The sequence below is a fragment of the Ranitomeya imitator genome, chromosome 2 (assembly GCF_032444005.1).
Source record: "Ranitomeya imitator isolate aRanImi1 chromosome 2, aRanImi1.pri, whole genome shotgun sequence".
Classification (NCBI taxonomy): domain Eukaryota; kingdom Metazoa; phylum Chordata; class Amphibia; order Anura; family Dendrobatidae; genus Ranitomeya; species Ranitomeya imitator.
The window spans coordinates 380392135-380412706 of record NC_091283.1 but is presented as its reverse complement, the minus strand read 5'-3'; the positions used below and the strand labels follow the sequence as shown (position 1 = coordinate 380412706).

General features: G+C 44.0%; 1 protein-coding gene and 1 long non-coding RNA gene across 2 annotated transcripts in view; one reads left to right on the top strand and one right to left on the bottom strand.

Annotated features, from left to right (window-relative positions):
• The window catches only part of LOC138664059 (uncharacterized), a 205456-nt gene extending 195658 nt beyond the window's left edge, over positions 1-9798 (bottom strand). Inside the window, exon 1 of the long non-coding RNA XR_011318287.1 lies at positions 9434-9798. This is a non-coding gene — a long non-coding RNA (uncharacterized lncRNA). The remainder of the gene's footprint in view (positions 1-9433) is intronic.
• LOC138664046 (gastrula zinc finger protein XlCGF57.1-like) overlaps positions 3983-20572 on the top strand; it is a 40199-nt gene continuing 23609 nt past the window's right edge. The window contains exons 1-6 of the mRNA XM_069750460.1: positions 3983-4096; positions 8126-8212; positions 8342-8521; positions 8604-8727; positions 8807-8904; positions 9105-9195. Of these exons, the coding sequence (XP_069606561.1) occupies positions 8156-8212; positions 8342-8521; positions 8604-8727; positions 8807-8904; positions 9105-9195 (550 nt within the window). The 5' untranslated portion in view covers positions 3983-4096; positions 8126-8155. The remainder of the gene's footprint in view (positions 4097-8125; positions 8213-8341; positions 8522-8603; positions 8728-8806; positions 8905-9104; positions 9196-20572) is intronic.

The following is a 20572-nucleotide window of genomic DNA, read 5'->3' as shown; positions in this document are numbered from 1 at the left end:
CAGCCAGCAGTGACTTTGTGGGCGGAGAGAGCATGTTATCTCCTGCTCTGCTCTCCCAGCTGTATCTATGACAGCATGAGTGGGCCCCCCTCTCTCCCCAGGGCCCCGGCATTTGCCCAGGTGCGCCGGGTGCTGACGCCGGCCCTGCGCACACGACTCCACACCTGTTGTAAACACAGCTCTGCTCCACTGCATACACGTCGTACACACATGGCTCTGCTTCATACACACACGAGGCTCTGCTCCATACACATTGTAAACACACAGCGCTGCTCCGTACACCTTTACACACACACACACACCGCTCTGCTCCGTTCACGTCGTACACATGCAGCTCTGCCCCATACACCTCGTAAACACACGGCTTTGCTCTGTACACCTTGTACACACAGACAGCTCCCCTCCATACACCGTGTAAATGGAGCGCCCCCAGACACAGGGCCACGAGTTCTCGGTACCGGGCCTCTCTGGTTCGGTTCTGAGGCTGTCACGGTGGCTAGACCCGGTCCGCGACCCTGCTAAGGGGCGTCCAATAAAGGTGGTACAGTCTGTCAGGGATTCGTGACGCCACCTGTGGTGTTCGGTCAGGGTGACCGACGCTGCTGTGGGGTCCGCTGGGGTGATGGAATGGCAGCTGGATGGTATACCTTCCCACAGGTGAAGTATGTCCCCAGGGCTTCCCAGTTAGGTGGAAGGTGATGATGTGAGGTGCAGTCAATAACGAGGACACAAGGTTGCAGTCTCTTTACCTCTTTACTGAAGACTTCAGGATCCCCAATCCAGAGCACGCTTAACTGGGCTATCTGAGACCGGCCGGTCCGATGGGCACTTCCAGAGTTCTCTTTGCAAGTGGAAATCAGTGCCTACCACTAGCGCCTGTGTGTTGTAGTGCTACCCTGCTGGGCATTCGGAATAGTCCTCACAACTGCTGTTCTCATTCGTTCGTTCTTTCTAATTCTCTCTCGCTTGTTCCAGATTATTATTATTATTATTTTATTATTATTATACATTTTTATAGCGCCATTTATTCCATGGCGCTTTCCATGTGAATACAAGGCAAATATAGACAAATACATTAAACATGAGCAGATAACAGGCACACGGGTACATAAGGTGAGAGGACCCTGCCCCCGAGGGCTCACAGTCTGCAGGGGATGGGTGATGAAACACTAGGAGAGGGTAGGGCAAGTTGCGCGGCGGTTCAGTAACTTCAGGATCACTGCAGGCTGTAGGCTTGTCGGAAGAGGTGGGTCTTCAGGTTCTTTTTGAAGGTTTCTATGGTAGGCGAGAGTCTGATGTGTTGGGGTAGAGCGTTCCAGAGTATGGGGCAAGCACGGGAGAAGTCTTGGATGCGGTTGTGGGAAGAAGAGATGAGAGGGGAGTAGAGAAGGAAGTCTTGAGAGGATCGGAGGTTGCGTGTAGGTAGGTACCGGGAGACCATGTCACAGATGTATGGAGGAGAAAGGTTGTGGATGGCTTTGTATGTCATTGTGAGGGTTTTGAACTGGAGTCTCTGGGCGATAGGAAGCCAGTGAAGGGCTTGACATAGGGGAGAGGCTGGGGAATAGCGGGGAGACAGGTAGATTAGTCGGGCAGCAGAGTGTAGGATGGATTGGAGCGGTGCCAGAGTGCTAGAGGGGAGTCCAGAGAGTAGGAGGTTGTAGATGTTACTAGTTTCTCGTCCCCCAGTATGTTATGGCTAGGACGCACCCGTATGAAGGGAAGGCTCGGAGCTCTTCCGGGACCCTAGAGACGCCCCTCTCCATGCGTTGCCCCCTATGTCTTCGTAGGAAATTTTAGGTAGAGAGCCATCCTATAATGAACTATCCTGTGGAGTTCGAAGTAAGGCCTAGAGTCAGTTACTCCCGCGGTGTTCCGGCGACCGGCTCCGCGCCTCAGCAGGATGTTGCCTCGGTCTCACGGCACGACTCCTACTGGCTCTCCTTTGTGCTTGATCTCGTTTCTCACTGTTCCACAATATCCTGTCACTTTCGTGTCACTTTCTTAGGATACCACCGCGGGGTTTGCAGGCGCGGTTCCGTAACGTTCTGCTCTGTTCGCTAGGCACCTGCCAGGTTCCCACGCCTGACAGGGACCCCCCTGTGTCTTCTCCCTGCAACACCCCCTGCCACGGGATGTTGCCTGAATCCAACCCAGTCAGCTTCTGACTAACTTCCTATCCAACCCCTAGTTTTACCAGTGTGAGGAGTAGCCCAATAAATAAAGCCTTTTTCTCCCCCTAGTGGCCGGAGTGTGAAGTGTAATGTGTGCTGGTGATACCTGGTCAGTAGAATTCCTTCAGTGCCATCAGACGTACCATCACTCCCCTTTGTGGCAGAGTGTCATACTGCAACGACCAGATCTCTGGGGCGCTGCATAAACACATAGCTCCGCTCCGTACACCTTGTACACACACACGGCTCCTCTCCGTACACCTCGCGTACACACAACTCCACTCCATACGCACGGCTCTGCCTCAACCAGTACAGCAGAGCCCTGCATACACTGAGGCCCCTGATCATGTGACCCCTGACTCCTCCCCTCCTGTGACCTCATCACAGGTCCTGTGCGCACAGAACAGCCATATATGTGGTGTGCGGCTCTGCAGGTGGAGGTAGGTGCTGGAGATTCCCCATTACTGGGCGCAGGGGACATTAACCCCCTCGATGCTGAAGGTGTTTAGATGTATTTTTGTTGCTGCATTCTAATATCTGTAATGTTTTTTTTTTCACTTTTCCTCTGAACTATCAAACACAGGACACATATTGCCCTCACACAGTATGTTGTCCCCCACAGAGCACCCCACCACACAGTGCAGACCCCCTCCTTCCACTATAGGCGCTGACTATTCCGTGCTGTTTGCCCCTGGGGTGATATAGTGGTGTCATTGCGTCTACTTCGCCGACCTCAGAAGGTGTGGTGGGCACAAATACAGATAATATCAGGCAACTGACCTCACAAAAGGTGCCACTTCCAAGATGTGGGGGGAATAGTGGATGTGTGAGGGGCTGCTCTCTGCACATTCTGATTAAAGCATTGCTAATAAAAAAATAATTCCAAAAGATCCAGCTATTTACCTTTTATTATTGATTTGTTTATGTGTTTTATATACCTGGTTTAAAAATAACAGTATCACTCTGCTTGATTGGCCAGCAAACTCGCTTGACCTTAACCCCATTGAGAATCTATGGGATATTGTCAAGAGGAAGATGAGACACACCAGACCCAACAATGCAGACGAGCTGAAGGCTGCTATCAAAGCAACCTGGGCTTCCATAACACCTCAGCAGTGCCACAAGCTGATCGCCTCCATGCCACGCCGCATTGATGCAGTAATTGATGCAAAGGAGCCACGACCAAGTATTGAGTGCATTTACTGAATATACATTTCAGTAGGCCAATATTTTGGATGTTAAAATCATTTTTTTCAAGCTGGTGTTATAAAGTATTCTAATTTACTGAGATAATGACTTTTGGGTTTTCATTGGCTGTAAGCCATAATCATCAACATTAAAAGAAATAAACACTTGAAATAGATCACTCTGTTTGTAATGACTCTATATGAGTTTCACTTTTTGTATTGAAGAACTGAAATAAATTAACTTTTTGATGATATTTTAATTTTATGAGAAGCCCCTGTATAACACAGTGATCACATAGACTTAGAAGGTGTGACTATGCGGTCATTGTCATTTATAGGTGTGCAGCCTATCTTAGCCAGATCCTGACCTTACCGTATATTTAAGACTACCATGTTACCTGGCCACCTAATTAGTCTTATTCACTTTTAATTATACACCCCTTTAAAAGAGATACCCTCGCCATCAAACACCTTTTTCAGACTGTATGGCACCAAGAATCACACATCAATAAGATTTTTTACTTATAGTCCAGTTTCACACATTTGCATTTTGCGATCCATACTCTAACCACAATGCACGGACTGGCCACGGGTCTCATGATTTCAACTTTACATCTTCATAGGTGTGTGAGCTTTCCAAGTTTAGGTCTGGAGACCCCCTGTCAGCCTGGGCATTAAGGTCCAAGTAGGAGCTGAGAACAGTAAAGATTTGAAACCAGCCTTACACTAGGAAAGGTAATCTGGGTTTCCCAGGAGTGAAAAAATGTTCAAAGCTTTCCCCTAAGGTATTGAATTTTGGAATTACTGCCTATCATTGTAAGTGGTTTGGAGACCGATTGAAGTTTTTCCGGTCACACTGTATACGGTTAATTTCAAGCACAGATAACCTTGGCCCAACATGGTCGAGGCTTTCAGGTTTACATAACCAATTAAAAAGATGCTTTGGACTAATCCTCTTCGCTCTTCGCCAGTCGTTACTCTGGCTGCCCATTCATTACAGGATACAATTCAAAGTACTTGTTCTCACCCACAAAGCTCTCCACAGTGCGGCACCCCCTTACATCTCCTCCCTCATTTCGGTCTATCGGCCTAACCGACCGCTGCGCTCTGCAAACTACTTTCAACTAACCTCTGCACTGATCTGTACCTCCCACTCCCGACTCTAAGACTTCTCCCGCACTGCGCCAATACTCTGGAATGCTCTACCCCAAGATATTAGGACCATCCACAATTTGCATAGTTTTAGGCACTCCCTAAAAACACATTTGTTCAGAGCGGCCTATCACGTTCACTAATCAAAGTCATTTTATGTTTGTGTGTGTAGCCCATTCACTATCCCCATCTATCCCCCACCCCCTGAAGATGGCTGGACCATCATTGTAAATACATCATTGTAAATACACACCTGTGCATTTCCCCCACCTCATTGTAGATTGTAAGCTCTCATGAGCAGGGTCGTCTTATTTCGCTTTAATTTTTGTATTGTTAACGTTGTTACTTATGACTGTTGTGTTTGAAACTGTTAGGCTATGTGCATACGTTGCAGATTATTTGCAGTTTTTTAGCGTTTTTGTGCTATAAAAACGCTATAAAACCGCAAATAATCTGCATAAATTAAGCATCCTATCATTTTTAATGAAATCCGCAATTTCTGTGCACATGATGTGCGTTTTTCCGCATGAAAAACGCATTGCGGAAAAATAATGAACCTACTCATTAATTTTGCGTTTTTTTTCGCGGTTTTCCCACTGTCTAATGCATTGGAAAATTTCCGGGAAAAAACACGCAAAAAACGCGCAAAAACCACGCAAAAAACGCGCAAAAAACGCATGCGGATTTCATGCGGAAATCTGGCAGAAATGTCCGGATTTCCACAGGAATTTTCTGCATGAATTCCTGAACGTGTGCACATAGCCTAAAACTATAAAGCCCTGCAGAATATGTTGGCGCTATACAAATAAAGATTATTATTATTATTATCCTGGTACGGACAAAGGCCTTCAGCCCACAACTTTGGGCAAAAATCTTTAAGACTGAATTTAACCTGTAATCACACCCCGACACTTTGATTCACTGCTCGCTCTGCAGATACACGCTGCAGAGTGAGGTTTGATTCAAAGTGGCGTTGTGTGATTACACTCGCAGTATAGTGAGCAGTAACTGTAACCACTCCATGCACACCCCTGTGATTGAAAGCGGCGGCTCCTAGGAGGATATAAATTAATTTTCTCATAGTAATTTTGCTTTTAATAAGGTGGCCGGACAGCATTTTAAAAATATTTACCAGCATATTGACCCAATATCTGCAGCTTACATCCTGCCCAGACCCTTGTATGATTTCAGCCAGGGCTGTGGAGTCGGTAAGCCAAACCTCTGACTTCGACTCCTCAATTTCCATGACACCGACTCCATCAAAATGGGCTATGATTCTGACTCCACAGCCTTGCCAGGGTTGTGGAGTCGGTAAACCAAACCTCCGACTCCACCAAAATTGGCTCTGAATCCATGACTCTGGCTCCACAGCCTGATTCCAGCCTTGTATATTTGAATCTGAAATGCTATGCCGTTTCGTAGAAAAACTTTGTTTATAAACTGACCGAGGACCAAGCAGGTGACTTGTCAAAATGGACAGTCCCTGGTGACTACTCCCCAACTGCTGCCAGTGACTTATAGAACATTCCCTATGCATGCATGCAGGGGAAGACCCTTCACCCAAGGGGTTCAAGTGAGGACAAGCCGCTGGGCATCAGACAAGTGTTTGGTGCTTCTGCACCATGAGTGCAGCTGGACTTCATCACCCACTTGTTTGTTATCTATTTCCACCCTCTTCTCACTACTGTAAAGCTAGAACTGTCAATCAAATAAGAGGAGGACAGAAATCAAGTATGTGGGAAGTAGCATTGAATTGTTCCGCCATCTAATGGGTGCACTGAGCATCTGTGCTTGGTTTAAAGTTATTTTGTGCTGACAAACTCTATAAAGGGAACCTGTCAGCAGGATTGTGCTCAGTAACCTACAGACAGTATCAGATCGGCGCCGTTATACTGATTACAATTATTCCTTTGTTGATGAAATCCTTCTTGTGGTTGTTATTTAATCTTTATTTGTAGTTTTCAGTTAAAGAGATTCTTGTGCTCCCAGGGCAGGCCTGTGGGGTGTCTTTATGGGGAGCTTGGCTTACATATTCATCTGTATGGCTTCTGACAGGTCAATGGTCCTTCTCTGACCTGCCTGCTATTTTACATACTGCATAGAATATTGTGTGGGGAAAGAAAGCAAAATTAACATTTATCACACCAATGCCTGCACTGTAGCATAATATAATGGACAATATGCATATATTCATTCATAATTTAGTCAAATGTATAGTATTGTGGGGAGAAAAAAAAATTATATACAAAAATGGCGCTGGCAGCCGTGTCTGCACAGTAGCATCTATCATGTTCACCGGCACCATTTTTCTAGAGAAAAAAAAATTGGCTCCATCAAAATGGTGCCTTCGCAGTAGTGCCAATAATTGTTTTTCTCTAGTAAAATGGCAGTGGCGCAGTAGCATCTATTGCGTTCCAATAGATGATACTGGGCAGGCGCCGCCATCTTGATGGAGCCAATTTTTTTCCTGTAGCAAAATGGCGGCAGCGCCTTCGCAGTAGTGTCTATCGGAACATGTGGCCGCCGGCACCAGTTTGATGAAGATTTTTTTTCCCCCACAATACTATATATACATACTATTGATTGTATCATACTACAGCGCAGGTGCTGTCGTCTACGTGATAAATGTTAATTTTTTTTTTCCCACACAATATCCTATGCAGTATGTAAAATAGGGGGCAGGTCAGTGAGGGATCAGTGACCTGTCATAAGCCATACAGATGAATATGTAAGCAGAGCACCACATAAAGCCCAGCCCACAGGACCACGAAAATCTCCATAACTGGAACCTGCAAATACAGATTAAACACCAACCACAAGACGCGTTTCATCAACCAAGGTATCATTTTAATAAGTATAATGGGGCCAACCTGACACTATCTGTAGTTTACTGAGCACAATCCTGCTGACAGGTTCGCTTTAACTGGAGTTAGCTCAATCTTGGAGTGTCCAGTATTTTGCAGAAGAGCCTGCATTAGACTAACTGGGACTAACTATAGACTATCACAAGGGCTTGCTTCGACAACTCTCCATTTTTTGGCTGTATCACACAAGTAAGTAACATTATGTTTTTACAGTACCTCTCATTGTAAACCTAACTATATGAAATTTGTGACTCTTTATTATTAGTATAAACTGAACAATTTGTCCTCATCAAGTACTACATATTTGTGAACCTAGAACTTGCAGTGTTAGTAATGCCAAATTCGTTGAATGTAATGGGAGACATTAATGAGCAAATTGGAAGATGAATCTATGAACAACATATTCAGCTGCCGACTGTGAGCAAGAAACTTCTTGTTACTGTGTGAGGCCTAAAATATATAGTTTTTACCTGTAGATAAATATGCAGGAAAACTCTCAGATGGTGTAATATAATAGATATAGTGAAATTAACATTAACAATTCACTGCCATTTCATATCCAATGATGCTTGAGTTCTCCACCAGTTTCTATTTTTCCTGCTCAAACATGTAATCAATAGAAACTATTAGTGGCAAAAGCAGTTCCAGTCCTTAACAAGAGCGAAAGTACTATCAATCTCCTCTTGTTTCCCTTAATTTCTCTAATAATTCTATTAATACTTGGGATCTTTTTGATTTCCCTTGCAAGTCTCTACAATATTGGATCCTCTCAGTGGAGATGGCGACAAAGATATTACACCTCACCCTAGAGATCCTCTTCCGGCTTATTGGAGAGGTGAGAGATTCTGATGAAGTCACATTACATCATTCTTATCTATGGGAATAACAGATGGACATAACTGGAGAAGTGAGGACTCTGGAAATGTCTGAAGTGAGGTTTATTAATGTGTCTCTCTATAACCAGGATTACACAGTAGTGAAGAAGACCTCTAGTGAGCGCTGTCAGGACCCTGTGTCTGAGGGATTGGGAAGACCCCTGAGCCCAAGCACTGGGCCTCCACCTCACCCCCTGATACATGAGGACAGCAATGACCAGAAGATCCTAAAACTCACCTACAAGATGATTGAGCTGCTGACTGGAGAGGTGACACTGCTGGGAATGCTGGGACAATATGCAGTAATGCTATGGAGGGATTGGGGGATGACGGTATCATTGTATGTGTCAGGTTCCTATAAGGTGTCAGGATGTCGCCGTCTATTTCTCCATGGAGGAGTGGGAGTATTTAGAAGAACACAAAGATCTGAACAAGGACGTCATGATGGAGGTTCCTCAGCCCCTCACATCACCAGGTAATAGGACTAAATACACACGGCCTATAATTATCTGTATGTAAAGAATGAATTTGGTCCCTATATGTGTTTCCTCCAGTTCTATCCAGTAAGAGGACAACACCAGAGAGATGTCCACATCCTCTTCTTCCAAAGGACTGTAGACAAGAAAACCCCAATGTTCCTCAGGATCACCAGGTAGATGGAGAGAAAGTGTCATGAGATCTCCCCTATGATGTGTAGACGGCTGTGAAGGTCTTTTTTTCAGTCTTGTTTTATCCACCAGTATTATATGTTTTATACTTATGTAATGGGAACGGTGGACATGGCAGGATTAGTGCTGATCACAGATGTGACTTCTCCATCTCCATCTGTGACTTTTACAATATTTGTTTCAGGGTAAAGATCTGATCCATATTAATACTACAGAGACATATGTGAGGGGTGATGAGCGGTGTAAAGAGGACATTACTACAGATAACCGCCCAGGTGAGTAGTAACTTCTAAATGCAAAGAGTTTGTATGTTCTCTCCGTGTTTGCGTGGGTTTCCTCCGGGTTCTCTGGTTGCCTCCCACATTCCAAAGACATACTGATAGGGAATTTAAGAAAACTATATGTGATATTTGCGCTAAGTTCACCTATATGAAGCCATAAATAGTTAAAATACTAGGAAATGTCATAAACAAGGTTCCCCATACAGGACTGTGATTAACAAGATGTGTTTACCTTAATATCAAAGAAAAGGAAATCTGTGTCCAGTGCTGACATGTGGAAAGGTCCTTCACTCATGTGCTGAAAGGTTGGTATCTGAAGCCTTCTCTGAATTTCTGTTCCGGAAATATCCAATATGTTGCAGAGCAAATAGTAGTATAGGAGACGCTGTCCCGGCCGGTGACTAGCGTACTCCCCCAGAGCTTGGTAACTGCCGTGCACAGGCAGTGGCGGTCGCTAGTATAGAGCTGAAGCCGACAAGGTGCAGGACCTTGTGTGACGTCACAGTCACGTGATGTGTACACGTGACCAGCTGCAAAGCTGCGGAGCTACGGAGCTACGAATAGCACACAGGACCAAATAATCCTACGCGTTTCAGAGTCACTGACTCCTTCATCAGGGATGGTGCTGTGTGCAAGATGTGTGCTTTATATAGCGGGCCGCCTTTTTTTTTTTTTTTCTTTATTTGCTCATTGGATAAAAGCAAACAGTTCTATCTCAGTATTTAGACCATGGGGTGCCAAAGTATTCAGTTCAAATATGTACCTCATTTCTTCTCTTGACATTTGGTGAATAAAGTTGCCACCTCTCCAGTCTTTTTTCACTATTTTCAATCCAGTGACTAAGATGTCCTCAAGTGAACCCCCGTGATATTTGGCAAAATGTTGAGATAAAGGGTGTTCCGAGAATTTTTTACTAATGTTGCACAAATGTTCTCTAATCCTTACATTCATAGGGCGAATAGTGCGACCTATGTACAATTTCTTGCAAGGGCACATAATACTGTAAATAACTCCTTTAGTGGAGCAGGTGATGAAATCTTTAATATTAATTACTGTTGACTGATTGGAGATGGAGATTTTTTTTTGTGCCTAGTTTCTTACATGATAAGCATTTTTTGCATGGGAAGAAGCCATTGGGGCGTTTTGATAAAAAATGATGATTTTTTTCTTCTTTCTCCAGAGGTCTACATATCGTTGGGGCAATTAGATTCCCCAAATTTTTTGCCCTTTTGAAAACGAATTTTGGACGCACTGGTAGTAACTCCCCAATTATCTTATCCTCTTTGAGTATGTTCCAATGTTTATTTACAATCTTGTTCAGCAGTCCACTTTTAGAATTATATTGCATTATAATTGGAATCTCATAATCTCCCCATTTTTCTCCATTCATTTTTTCTGACTTCTTTTCTATCTGCGTCAAAGAATAGCCAGACACCCAGGGATCAGAATCTTTTCATTCTAGATTGTATCGATTTTATACTCACTCACAATTATTTTAAATTTGGGGCGGACTACTACTCCCAGGAATGGGGTACTGCCATGGGTACCAGGTTCGCCCCTAGTTATGCCAACCTTTACGTAGGGAGGTGAGAAGAAGAAACCATCTTCAGCGGGGGTGAGCTACGGGCGAACCTGGTCCTATGGCAGAGGTTCATTGACGATATCATATTTATTTGGTCCGGGGGCCCCATTTTATTAAATGATTTTATTCAACACTTAAACACAAATGATTACTTTTTAAAATTCACTTCAGTTATAAATAATAAAGAAATACATTTTTTAGACTTGAGAATTTTTATTGATAGCAACAAAATACATACTCAAATATATCATAAACCCACTGATTCTGGAAACTATATAGCCTTGGACAGTTGTCATCTTCCCAGTTGGCTTCTCAATGTTCCAAAGAGCCAATTTATCAGGGCACATAGAAATTGCTCTAGACTGGACGACTATAATAAGGAAGCAAACCTCCTGGTGGAGAAATTTGTAATTAAAGGATATGACAAAAAATTCCTGTTAGAAACTAAGGAACAGGTTGGAGAACACCCGAGGGAAAGGTTCCTGATGCAGATAGAAAAGAAGTCAGAAAAAATGAATGGAGAAAAATGGGGAGATTATGAGATTCCAATTATAATGCAATATAATTCTAAAAGTGGACTGCTGAACAAGATTGTAAATAAACATTGGAACATACTCAAAGAGGATAAGATAATTGGGGAGTTACTACCAGTGCGTCCAAAATTCGTTTTCAAAAGGGCAAAAAATTTGGGGAATCTAATTGCCCCAACGATATGTAGACCTCTGGAGAAAGAAGAAAAAAATCATCATTTTTTATCAAAACGCCCCAATGGCTTCTTCCCATGCAAAAAATGCTTATCATGTAAGAAACTAGGCACAAAAAAAAATCTCCATCTCCAATCAGTCAACAGTAATTAATATTAAAGATTTCATCACCTGCTCCACTAAAGGAGTTATTTACAGTATTATGTGCCCTTGCAAGAAATTGTACATAGGTCGCACTATTCGCCCTATGAATGTAAGGATTAGAGAACATTTGTGCAACATTAGTAAAAAATTCTCGGAACACCCTTTATCTCAACATTTTGCCAAATATCACGGGGGTTCACTTGAGGACATCTTAGTCACTGGATTGAAAATAGTGAAAAAAGACTGGAGAGGTGGCAACTTTATTCACCAAATGTCAAGAGAAGAAATGAGGTACATATTTGAACTGAATACTTTGGCACCCCACGGTCTAAATACTGAGATAGAACTGTTTGCTTTTATCCAATGAGCAAATAAAGAAAAAAAAAAAAAAAGGCGGCCCGCTATATAAAGCACACATCTTGCACACAGCACCATCCCTGATGAAGGAGTCAGTGACTCTGAAACGCGTAGGATTAGTTGGTCCTGTGTGCTATTCGTAGCTCCGTAGCTCCGCAGCTTTGCAGCTGGTCACGTGTACACATCACGTGACTGTGACGTCACACAAGGTCCTGCACCTTGTCGGCTTCAGCTCTATACTAGCGACCGCCACTGCCTGTGCACGGCAGTTACCAAGCTCTGGGGGAGCACGCTAGTCACCGGCCGGGACAGCGTCTCCTATACTACTATTTGCTCTGCAACATATTGGATATTTCCGGAACAGAAATTCAGAGAAGGCTTCAGATACCAACCTTTCAGCACATGAGTGAAGGACCTTTCCACATGTCAGCACTGGACACAGATTTCCTTTTCTTTGATATTAAGGTAAACACATCTTGTTAATCACAGTCCTGTATGGGGAACCTTGTTTATGACATTTCCTAGTATTTTAACTATTTATGGCTTCATATAGGTGAACTTAGCGCAAATATCACATGTAGTTTTCTTTGATTAACCACTTCTGGGACGATTGGGAGTGATTTCGTCCATATATTTGCTGCTTATTCACCTGAAGCAACTAAGCAGCGCCTTATGGTTCATTTTTAGACATTTTTGATAGGGAATTTAGATTGTGAGCCCCATTGGGGACAGCGATGATAATGTATGCAACCTGTAAAGCGCTGCGGAATATGTTAGCGCTACATAAAAATGAAGGTTATTATTATTATAAATGCAGAGAAGTGACAGAGTCTAGGCATGTTAAGAAGCAAACTGGGCACTCTCTTAGGGGTCCCCAACGTTTCTGTTCTGACTTTAAGACACCCCCAAAACAAAGCAGACACCAAGAAAAGAATTGCACTCACAAGATCACACAATAATAAGAGTTGACCAGTGCCAGGCTTTCGCACAGATTGCATAGTTCCGTTGTCATCACTCCACTCCGTAGCCTGAGAATTATGGTTGCTTCTAGCCATCAAGGGGAGCCAACCACTACACTTGGCTGCAGTAGAACGTATCTGCAGTGCAGGTGTGACTTGACAGTGATACGTCTTTGACAGGAGTGACGCAGCTCTGTGAACGAGAACCCATGCACCATTGGCACTTGCCAACTAATTGATTTGGGCCTAAGGGGGTCTAGGGATTGTGATTCTTTTGGTGGTGCATGCTTTTCTTGTTGAATAGACATCCACCATTTACTGCAGTACAGTACTCAATGTACCGTAAAGCAGAGGAACAAGAAATATTCTGTACATTTTGACCCATAGACAAAGCAGTTCTAAAAGAAAGAGCTATTCCATTTAGTACAAGAAATGAATTGTGGAGAACTTCCAGGGTGAAAATCTTAATGCTTTCTGCAAAGCATAATATAGCAAAGTATGATAACCTCAGTCAATAGGTGTGCAAGGGAAATGCTAAAAAGCATGAGTGTAGATCACGTTGGCATCCATTATTTCCTGAGCTGGAAGACATGATCTGTGAATGGGTTGCTGACAGGAGAGCAAAGGCTTTGGTTATGCGCAGGTATGATATTCAAGAATTTGCTTTTGCAATGGCACCACAATTAGAAATATCCCCAGAAGATTTCAAAGTATCACATCACTGGCTTGATGGCTTCCATCAGTGATGTGAACTGTCTCTAAGAAGATCTACAACTCTGTTTAAGTTAGAAGATGCCTATTAAACGTGGATTTGAATTCAAGATCTTTGATGGCATTGACTTTTCAAAGTACCAACATTCTAACATGTTTTCTATGGAAGCAACTCCAGTGTTTATGGGCAATGGATCACGAATGACAATTGATCAGCAGGGTACCTCCTCACTCTACTTTTCCTCTACTGGTCATGAAAGTATGAAAGTGCATTTGTTACCTGTATTTTGTTAATTCATCTGGATGGAACTAAAGTCCCATCTCTAATCATTACTTAGTGGAAGAAGTAGAAGATAGAACATGTTTCAAGTATTTATAATCTTGAAACCAAAAAAACCATGATGCACAGAAGCAGTTATAAGGCATTGTGTTGACTTAATACTACCGCTTTTTTTGCGAGGTGGCCAAAGAGTTTGTGAATTGGGTGAGGAAAGATATATATTTTTGTACCTTGTTAATCAGTTGATTAAAAAATATTTAGAATTAAGAGTCCTCAGTGGTTGATACCTTTTTAATGACTAACTGAAAAGATGGTAGCAAATTGCAAGCTTTCGGGACTACTCAGGCCTCTTCATCAGGCATAGATTAACCCCTTCATGACCCAGCCTATTTTGACCTTAAAGACCTTGCCGTTTTTTGCAATTCTGACCAGTGTCCCTTTATGAGGTAATAACTCAGGAACGCTTCAACCGATCCTAGCGATTCTGAGATTGTTTTTTCGTGACATATTGGGCTTCATGTTAGTGGTAAATTTAGGTCAATAAATTCTGCGTTTATTTGTGATAAAAACGGAAATTTGGCGAAAATTTTGAAAATTTCGCAATTTTCACATTTTGAATTTTTATTCTGTTAAGCCAGAGAGTTATGTGACACAAAATAGTTAATAAATAACATTTCCCACATGTATACTTTACATCAGCACAATTTTGGAAACAAAATTTTTTTTTCCTAGGAAGTTATAAGGGTTAAAATTTGACCAGCGATTTCTCATTTTTACAACGAAATTAACAAAACCATTTTTTTTAGGGACCACCTCACATTTGAAGTCAGTTTGAGGGGTCTATATGGCTGAAAATACCCAAAAGTGACACCATTCTAAAAACTGCACCCCTCAAGGTACTCAAAACCACATTCAAGAAGTTTATTAACCCTTCAGGTGCTTCACAGCAGCAGAAGCAACATGGAAGGAAAAAATGAACATTTAACTTTTTAGTCACAAAAATTATCTTTTAGCAACAATTTTTTTATTTTCCCAATGGTAAAAGGAGAAACTGAACCACGAAAGTTGTTGTCCAATTTGTCCTGAGTACGCTGATACCTCATATGTGGGGGTAAACCACTGTTTGGGCGCACGGCAGGGCTTGGAAGGGAAAGAGCGCCATTTGACTTTTTGAATCAAAAATTGGCTCCACTCTTTAGCGGACACCATGTCACGTTTGGAGAGCCCCCGTGTGCCTAAAAATTGGAGCTCCCCCACAAGTGACCCCATTTTGGAAACTAGACGCCCCAAGGAACTTATCTAGATGCATAGTGAGCACTTTGAACCCCCAGGTGCTTCACAAATTGATCCGTAAAAATGAAAAAGTACTTTTTTTTCACAAAAAAATTCTTTTAGCCTCAATTTTTTCATTTTCACATGGGCAACAGGATAAAATGGATCCTAAAATGTGTTGGGCAATTTCTCCTGAGTACACCAATACCTCACATGTGGGGGTAAACCACTGTTTGGGCACATGGTAAGGCTTGGAAGGGAAGGAGCGCCATTTGACTTTTTGAATGAAAAATTATTTCCATCGTTAGCGGACACCATGTCGCGTTTGGATAGCTCCTGTGTGCCTAAACATTGGCGCTCCCACACAAGTGACCCCATTTTGGAAACTAGATCCCCCAAGGAACTTATTTAGATGCCTAGTGAGCACTTTAAACCCTCAGGTGCTTCACAAATTGATCTGTAAAAATGAAAAAGTACTTTTTTTTCACAAAAAAATTCTTTTCGCCTCAATTTTTTCATTTTCACATGGGCAGTAGGATAAAATGGATCATAAAATTTTTGGGCAATTTCTCGCGAGTACGTCGATACCTCATATGTGGGGGTAAACCACTGTTTGGGCACTCGGCAGGGCTCGGAAGGGAAGGCGCGCCATTTGACTTTTTGAATGGAAAATTAGCTCCAATTGTTAGCGGACACCATGTCGCGTTTGGAGAGCCCCTGTGTGCCTAAACATTGGAGCTCCCCCACAAGTGACCCCATTTTGGAAACTAGACCCCCCAAGGAACTTATCTAGATGCATATTGAGCACTTTAAACCCCCAGATGCTTCACAGAAGTTTATAACGCAGAGCCATGAAAATAAAAAATAATTTTTCTTTCCTCAAAAATGATTTTTTAGCCTGGAATTTCCTATTTTGCCAAGGATAATAGGAGAAATTGGACCCCAAATATTGTTGTCCAGTTTGTCCTGAGTACGCTGATACCCCATATGTGGGGGTAAACCACTGTTTGGGCGCACGGCAGGGCTCGGAAGGGATGGCACGCCATTTGGCTTTTTAAATGGAAAATTAGCTCCAATTATTAGCGGACACCAAGTCACGTTTGGAGAGCCCCTGTGTGCCTAAACATTGGAGATCCCCCAGAAATGACACCATTTTGGAAACTAGACCCCCAAAGGAACTAATCTAGATGTGTGGTGAGGACTTTGAACCCCCAAGTGCTTCACAGAAGTTTATAACGCAGAGCCATGAAAATAAAAAAAAAAAATTATTTTCTCAAAAATGATCTTTTAGCCTGCAATTTTTTATTTTCCCAAGGGTAACAGGAGAAATTTGACCCCAAAAGTTGTTGTCCAGTTTCTCCTGAGTACGCTGATACCCCATATGTGGGGGTAAACCACTGTTTGGGCACATGCCGAGGCTCGGAAGTGAAGTAGTGACATTTTGAAATGCAGACTTTGATGGAATGCTCTGTGGGCGTCACGTTGCGTTTGCAGAGCCCCTGATGTGGCTTAACAGTAGAAACCCCCCACAAGTGACCCCATTTTGGAAACTAGACCCCGAAAGGAACTTATCTAGATGTGTGGTGAGCACTTTGAACCCCCAAGCGCTTCATAGAAGTTTATAATGCAGAGCCGTGAAAATAATAAATACGTTTTCTTTCCTCAAAAATAATTATTTAGCCCAGAATTTTTTAATTTTCCCAAGGGTAACAGGAGAAATTTGACCCCAATATTTGTTGTCCAGTTTCTCCTGAGTACGGTGATACCCCATATGTGGGGGTAAACTACTGTTTGGGCACATGCCGGGGCTTGGAATTGAAGTAGTGACGTTTTGAAATGCAGACTTTGATGGAATGCTCTGCGGGCGTCACGTTGCGTTTGCAGAGCCCCTGATGTGCCTAAACAGTAGAAACCCCCCACAAGTGACCCCATTTTGGAAACTAGACCCCGAAAGGAACTTATCTAGATGTGTGGTGAGCACTTTGAACCCCCAAGTGCTTCATAGAAGTTTATAATGCAGAGCCGTTAAAATAATAAATACGTTTTCTTTCCTCAAAAATAATTATTTAGCCCAGAATTTTTTATTTTCCCAAGGGTTACAGGAGAAATTGGACCCCAAAAGTTGTTGTCCAGTTTCTCCTGAGTACGCTGATACCCCATGAGTGGGGGTAAACCACTGTTTGGGCACACGTCGGGGCTCAGAAGGGAAGTAGTGACTTTTGAAATGCAGACTTTGATGGAATGGTCTGCGGGTGTCACGTTGTGTTTGCAGAGCCCCTGGTGTGCCTAAACAGTAGAAACCCCCACAAGTGACCCCATTTTAGAAACTAGACCCCCCAAGGAACTTATCTAGATATGTGGTGAGCACTTTGAACCCCCAAGTGCTTCACAGACGTTTACAACGCAGAGCCGTGAAAATAAAAAATCATTTTTCTTTCCTCAAAAATTATGTTTTAGCAAGCATTTTTTTAGATTCACAAGGGTAACAGGAGAAATTGGACCCCAGTAATTGTTGCGCAGTTTGTCCTGAGTATGCTGGTACCCCATATGTGGGGGTAAACCACTGTTTGGGCACACGTCAGGGCTCGGAAGTGAGGGAGCACCATTTGACTTTTTGAATACGAGATTGGCTGGAATCAATGGTGGCGCCATGTTGCGTTTGGAGACCCCTGATGTGTCTAAACAGTGGTAACCCCTCAATTCTAACTCCAACACTAACGCCAACACACCCCTAACCCTAATCCCAACTGTAGCCATAACCCTAATCACAACCCTAACCCCAACACACCCCTAACCCTAATCCCAACTGTAGCCATAACCCTAATCACAACCCTAACCACAACCCTAATTCCAACCCTAACCCTAAGGCTATGTGCCCACGTTGCGGATTCGTGTGAGATATTTCCGCACCAGTTTTGAAAAATCCGCGGGTAAAAGGCACTGCGTTTTACCTGCGGATTTTCCGCGGATTTCCAGTGTTTTTTGTGCGGATTTCACCTGCGGATTCCTATTGAGGAACAGGTGTAAAACGCTGCGGAATCCGCACAAAGAATTGACATGCTGCGGAAAATACAACGCAGCGTTTCCGCGCGGTATTTTCCGCACCATGGGCACAGCGGATTTGGTTTTTCATATGTTTACATGGTACTGTAAACCTGATGGAACACTGCTGCGACTCCGCAGCGGCCAATCCGCAGCCAAATCCGCACCGTGTGCACATAGCCTAATTCTAAAGGTATGTGCACACGCTGCGGATCCGCAGCAGTTTCCCATGAGTTTACAGTTCAATGTAAACCTACGGGAAACAAAAATCGCTGTACACATGCTGCGGAAAAACTGCGCGGAAACGCAGCGGTTTACATTCCGCAGCATGTCACTTCTTTGTGCGGATTCCGCAGCGGTTTTACAACTGCTCCAATAGAAAATCGCAGTTGTAAAACCGCAGTGAAATGCGCAGAAAAAAACGCGGTAAATCCGCCATAAATCCGCAGCGGTTTAGCACTGCGGATTTATCAAATCCGCAGCGGAAAAATCCGCATAGGACCAGAATACGTGTGCACATACCGAAACCCTAACCCTAGCCCTAACCCTAACCCTACCCATAACCCTAACCCTACCCCTAACCCTAACCCTACCCCTAACCCTAACCCTACCCCTAACCCTACCCCTAACCCTACCCCTACCCCTAACCCTAACCCTATTCTAACATTAGTGGAAAAAAAAAATTTCTTTATTTTTTTATTGTCCCTACCTATGGGGGTGACAAAGGGGGGGGGTCATTTATTGTTAGGAGTCGAGTTTCCTCTGCTGCACAGGGGGAATCTCGATCCGTCTCCGCTGCGGTCTCCCATTCTCCTCCAGCCGCCGTGGAGTCTGCTCAGCAGGGACGCCGCTCCCAGTGTCTTGCTCGCTCTCACTCTGTACAGAGAGTTACTGCTGCTTCTTCAGCTCCTGCCATTAAAGTCAGTGCTGGTCAGCGGCGAGCGGACTACCCTGGGACTAAGTCCTTGTTTGCGCACACTGAGCATGCCCAGAGCAAGATCTCCCGTTGGAGATCGAGGGTCATGTGCTCTGGCTCTGCAACGCATTCCATTGGTCCTCTTGGCAGGCCCTGGAAGGGCAAAGTTTCTGTGGCCACTTCCTGTCCTGCAATTATATAAACTGCGCATGACCGCACGGCCATGCGCTAGTGTACAATTGAATACGTGTGTTTGTTGTGAGTGCAAGTCGTTCATTAAATACCCCTACCCTATTGTATGACTGTTCGCGTACGGAGTATGGCTGCTATCTAGCGCCCGACAAATCACTCAACGTGTCACACACGTATCAGCGTCTATTGCTGTGACCGCCAGTGCGGCGCCACGCGCCAGTAGTGCGCTTCCTGACCCACGTCTGGGTGCTTAGTGGTGCCTGCCAGCACGGCACAGTTCGCACTTCGGTGCTCTAATTATAAGAGTTGCCTAACACACCCTGTTGCGGTGTTGTGTCAGCAAGTGGTCTAATCGGACTTCAATCCTAGTTGGGGTTAAGTTCGCTGACTGCTTGCTCGCCTTCTATGTGAGGTACCGCGATCCTGTGATGCAACAGGATCGCTTCCTTCTCGTTGGGTGAAGTTTAACCCACGCGAGTATACTTATGAGTATCGCCATATAGTCCGTCATTACTCAGCAGCAGGTTCCATCTCTGCACGGTGGACCCCGGGCTACGAACGCACCGTACACTATCAGTCTTATTATTTGGTGCGTTCCGCTAGCCCTAACATTACACTAGCGCCAGGGTCTGGCTAGTGATGACGGACAAACAGCAATCCCTGCGGTATATACAGCAGCTGGAGGGTAGGTTGGCGGCTCTCGAGAGCGCAACTCCAGCTGTGGATGTTACCGCAGTTGCTGTACAGGCTGCCAGCGTGGCTGCAGCAACTTTGTCCATTGCCACCCCTGTTCCGACATTTTCTCGCCTCCCGCTGCCAGAAAAATTTTCTGGTAATAGCAAATTTTGTAGGGGATTCGTGAGTCAGTGCTCTATTCATCTCGAGCTTCTGGCTGCAAGTTTCCCCACAGAGCGGGCTAAGGTGGGATTTATTGTGTCTCTATTGTCGGACAGGGCATTGGAATGGGCTACGCCGCTGTGGGAGCGTGGCAATCATGTGGTGCAAAGTGCTCCTCTGTTTTTGAGCACTTTAAAACAGGTCTTTTTAGGACCTCAAGTCACCCATGACACTGCGCTCCAACTGCTGGCATTAACTCAGAGTGAGTCTTTGGTCAGTAATTTTGCCGTCCAATTCCGCACTTTAGCATCTGAGCTGGAATGGTCGGATAAAGCTCTTATCCCCATATTTTGGAGGGGCTTGGCTGACCATGTA